General features: G+C 49.0%; 1 protein-coding gene across 1 annotated transcript in view; it reads left to right on the forward strand.

The window, feature by feature from the left end:
• Positions 1-2,923: 2,923 nt before the first annotated feature.
• Positions 2,924-5,165, forward strand: part of inppl1a (inositol polyphosphate phosphatase-like 1a) — a gene marked incomplete at its 5' end in the record, with an annotated part of 8,139 nt that continues 5,897 nt past the window's right edge. The window contains 3 exons of the mRNA XM_083548770.1: positions 2,924-3,078; positions 4,031-4,249; positions 4,300-4,541. Of these exons, the coding sequence (XP_083404896.1) occupies positions 2,924-3,078; positions 4,031-4,249; positions 4,300-4,541 (616 nt within the window). The remainder of the gene's footprint in view (positions 3,079-4,030; positions 4,250-4,299; positions 4,542-5,165) is intronic.

The raw sequence follows: 5,165 nt of genomic DNA on the forward strand, positions 1-5,165 counted from the left end.
CACACACACACACACACACACACCACACAAACTCCTCACACCACACAAACTACACACACACACACCACTAAAACTCCTCACACCACACAAACTACACACACATACACACTAAACACACACACACACACACCACACAAACTCCTCACACCACACAAACTACACACACACACACACACACACACACCACACAAACTCCTCACACCACACAAACTACACACACACACACCACTAAAACTCCTCACACCACACAAACTACACACACACACACACTAAACACACACACACAAACACACACCACACAAACTCCTCACACCACACAAACTACACACACACACACACACACACACACACACCACACAAACTCCTCACACCACACAAACTACACACACACACCACACAAACTCCTCACACCACACAAACTACACACACACACACACACTAAACACACACACACAAAACACACACCACACAAACTACACACACACACACCATACAAACTCCTCACACCACACACACACACACACACACACAAAACACACACCACACAAACTACACACACACACCACACAAACTCCTCACACCACACAAACTACACACACACACTACACACACACACCACACAAACTCCTCACACCACCATCACACCACACAAACTACACACACACACACACACACTAAACACACACCACAAAAACTACACACACCACCATCACGCCACACAAACTACACACACACACACACACACCTCCATCACACCACACACTCCTCACACTACACAAACTGCACACACACCACCATCACACCACACAAACTACACACACACAGCTCCATCACACCATACACACGCCTCACACCACACAAACCACACACACACACACACACACACTACACACACACACACCACCATCACACCACACAAACTGCACACACACACCACCATCACACCACACAAACTACACACAAACTACACACACACCACCATCACACCACACAAACTACACACACACACACACACACACACACACACACACACACACACACACACCTCCATCACACCACACACACACTCCTCACACCACACAAACCACACACACACACACACACACACACTCCTCACACCACACAAACTACACACACCACCATCACACCACACAAACTACACACACCACCATCATCACACCACACAAACTACACACACCACATCACACCACACACACACACACACACACACACACACACACACACCACCATCACACCACACAAACTACACACACCACCATCACACCACACAAACTACACACACCACCATCACACCACACAAACTACACACACACACCACACAAACCACACACACACACACACACACACACACACACACACACACATCACCATCACACCACACAAACTACACACAAACTACACACACCACCATCACACCACACAAACCACACACACACACACACACACCACCATCACACCACACAAGCTATACACACACACACACACACACACAAACTACACACACCACCATCACACCACACAAACTACACACACACACACCACCATCACACCACACAAGCTACATACACACACACACACACACAGACACGCAAACTCCACACACCACCATCACACCACACAAACTCCTCACACCACACAAACTACACACACACACACACACACACACACACACACACACACAGAAACTCCTCAGACACAGACACACACACACACACACACACACCACCACCACCATCACACCACATAAACCACACACACACACACACACCACCATCACACCACACAAACTACACAAACTACACACACACACCACCATCACACCACACAAACTACACAAAAACCACACACAAACACCCCCACACCACCATCACACCACACAAACTACACCCCCCCCCACACACACACACACACACACTCCTCAGACACACACTATATGTAAATTGAAGATTATATCTGTATGAGAATTTTTGATTAGCTCTCTGTTTCTAAATTAGTGCTGATGTTAATGTAGAAGCCACGCCCCCGGAAGTGGTGTTTGATTTTCATTTGCAGAGCAGTTGTAAACCGGAAGTGGATGAGTGCGGCACTGAGAGTGTTCTGTACAGTAGGAATGTTTACTGTTTCAGGGTTTATTTCTTTATAAAGGAGAGAAAATCCAGATTTATACTAAAAACTGAACACGAGAATTTACAGACAGTTTGTGATTATAACAGTGAATCTTCACACAAACCTTTATTAATATTTATGATTAAATTATTCCCTAGTTCACTGAAAAGTTCTTGGTCTGTGTGTGTGTGTGTGTTAGCTTAGCCGCTAGCTGGTTATTAGATTGATGTGTACATGTGTGTTCCAGTTGTGAAGTTAAAGCGGAGTTCCTCGTGAGTTGCTGTGGGTTTCTGATAGAACTTATTTCAGGTCGAAGTTGTTATCCAGCAGTGGTGTGTGTGTAATCTGGTAAAAGTGCGTATTTGTGTGGGGAAAACTAGGGAGAGATTAGCTGAATGCTAACCGCCTGACGGAGAAACTCGGTGAGAAGTTCAGTACGAAGTTTTGGAAAACGCTGCGGTACAGAGTCGTGTGTGTGTGTGAGAGAGAGAGAGAGAGACAGTGTGTGTGTGTGTGTGTGTGAGAGAGAGAGAGAGAGAGACAGTGTGTGTGTGTGAGAGAGAGAGTATAAGTGAGAGTGGGAGTGAGTGAGTGAATGTGTGAGCTGGAACGTTTACACAGGGATATAAGATCAGGACAAGCGGAAGGCGGATGGGAGACTGAGGCAGAGCTGGGGGCGAGTCAGCGCTCAGTGCCCGGGTTCAGCCGCTAAACCACGGGCCGAGAGAAAGGAACCATTGTACAGATACATATCTCTCCTCTTGCCGTGGTCTTTTGTGGAGAGTTTGTTTTCCCCATGGCGGGCGGGGGCGGAACGGCCCCTCCAATGTGGTATCACAGGGACCTGAGCCGCGCCGCCGCGGAGGAGCTGCTGGCTCGAGCCGGCCGGGACGGGAGCTTCCTAGTCCGGGACAGTGAGAGTGTGAGCGGCGCCTACGCCCTGTGTGTGCTGTGAGTCTACATCCATATCTATAACCCTAACCCCAGACCCGGGGATTCGGGACAACAGCTTCCGGGTCCCCGAGATCCTTTAATTCACTTTAACTCTTTATTTGTTTATTTCTGTGGTTTTCTGTTTGTTTGCGGAGTTTAACTGAAATCTGACCTTTTACCTGTTGAATTATTTCCTGTGTCGAAACACGCGGAACTTTACATCATCTGTAACCTTCAGCAGGTTTATGACTCAGTAAAATCACACTTTCACCTCATTTTGAGGATTTTACGCTTTATTATATCATCTATTTTTAGCGTGACGTCAAAAAAAAACATTTCACATCTCAGACGGGGCGGGGCTAGGCAAGGTCACATGGGCCAGAAATCATCCACGTCATCAAGAGTAAAAGATTCGATGGAAAGAGACGCGTTTTGTCCTCCACTGACTTCCTGTATGAAGGTGACGTGACTAATGCATAACTGTTTACTATACAATCAGTCACGTGCCAATAGTCACCTTTCACATTCAGCCGTGATATTCCACATGAGCCAGAGGAGGAGGATCAGTTACTCTGTCTGGAACATAGATGTACAGGTCCACATCCAATCCACATCTGACTCCCATCCCCTCCATCCTCCTCTGATTCCAATCACATTATGGGGGTGATGAATGTTGTAATGTACAGACAGAGAAGAGAGTTTCACTGCAGGAGGAGGATGGAGGAGGGGGTGGTGGGGTGGTGAGGAGGGTGAAGGTGGTGTTTGGGAATGTGAGAGGGTGGTGATGGTGCAGTACTCATTATAATATAATAATAATATTAATAATAATAATAAGAAATTGGTAAAAAAGTGCAATAAATGTAATGTTGGACAGATGTGTGGGTGTGTGATGGTGTGGACATTGACGTCAGACAGATGTGCGGGTGTGTCAGACAGGTGTGCGGGTGTGTCGGGCGGGTGTGTCGGACAGGTGTGTGCGGGCGGGCGTCGGACAGGTGTGTGCGGGGGGGCGCCGGACAGGTGTGTGCGGGGGGGCGCCGGACAGGTGTGTGCGGGGGGGCGCCGGACAGGTGTGCGGGCGTGCGCCGGACAGGTGTGCGGGCGTGCGTCGGGCAGGTGTGTGCGGGCGTGCGTCGGACGTGTGTGCGGGCGTGCGTCGGGCAGGTGTGTACGGGCGTGCGTCGGGCAGGTGTGTGCGGGCGTGTGTCGGGCAGGTGTGTGCGGGCGTGCGTCGGGCAGGTGTGTGCGGGGGGGCGCCGGACAGGTGTGCGGGCGTGCGTCGGGCAGGTGTGTGCGGGCGTGCGTCGGGCAGGTGTGTGCGGGCGTGCGTCGGGCAGGTGTGTGCGGGCGTGCGTCGGGCAGGTGTGTGCGGGCGTGCGTCGGGCAGGTGTGTGCGGGCGTGCGTCGGGCAGGTGTGTGCGGGCGTGCGTCGGGCAGGTGTGTGCGGGCGTGCGTCGGGCAGGTGTGCAGGTGTCAGACAGGTACAGATGATGCTTTATATTACTGCTGTAGAGTGCAGAATAAACACACACCTGCATGTTTACTGAACTATACACGTGCACACACACACACACACACACACACAATGCAGTGCTCCACCCCCTGCTCTTCACATGTAAATGATCTACAGGGAGGAGTAAACATGGAAAAACACTAAACACTAAAATTGTCATCCACACCACTAGATTTTATTATTATTTATTATAACTGTTATTATTAGGACACTACTGCTTTTATCTCTTTTATCTGTCCAGGAAATAACGAAGGGTCTAAAACACTTTAAAGAGCTTTTAGTACACAAGGGGAAGTTTACACACACACACACACACACACACACACACACGCACACACACACACACGTTGTATCTTTTGTGTACCGCAATAATATTTGTATTTATTTATTTATTTATAAAGAACACAACACACTGTTCATTTACACTTTCTTTTCATGTTCTGCAGCACATGGGGGAGTTTACTGATATAAACACCTCTCTCTCTCCCTCACTCTCTTTCTCTCTCTCTCTCTCTCTCTCTCTCTCTCTCTCACTTTCACTCTCTCTCTCTCCCCCCCCCCCCCTCTCTCTCTCTCTCTCTCTCTCTCTCTC

The sequence above is a fragment of the Silurus aristotelis genome (genome assembly GCF_946808225.1).
Source record: "Silurus aristotelis genome assembly, chromosome: 8".
Taxonomy (NCBI): Eukaryota; Metazoa; Chordata; class Actinopteri; order Siluriformes; family Siluridae; genus Silurus; species Silurus aristotelis.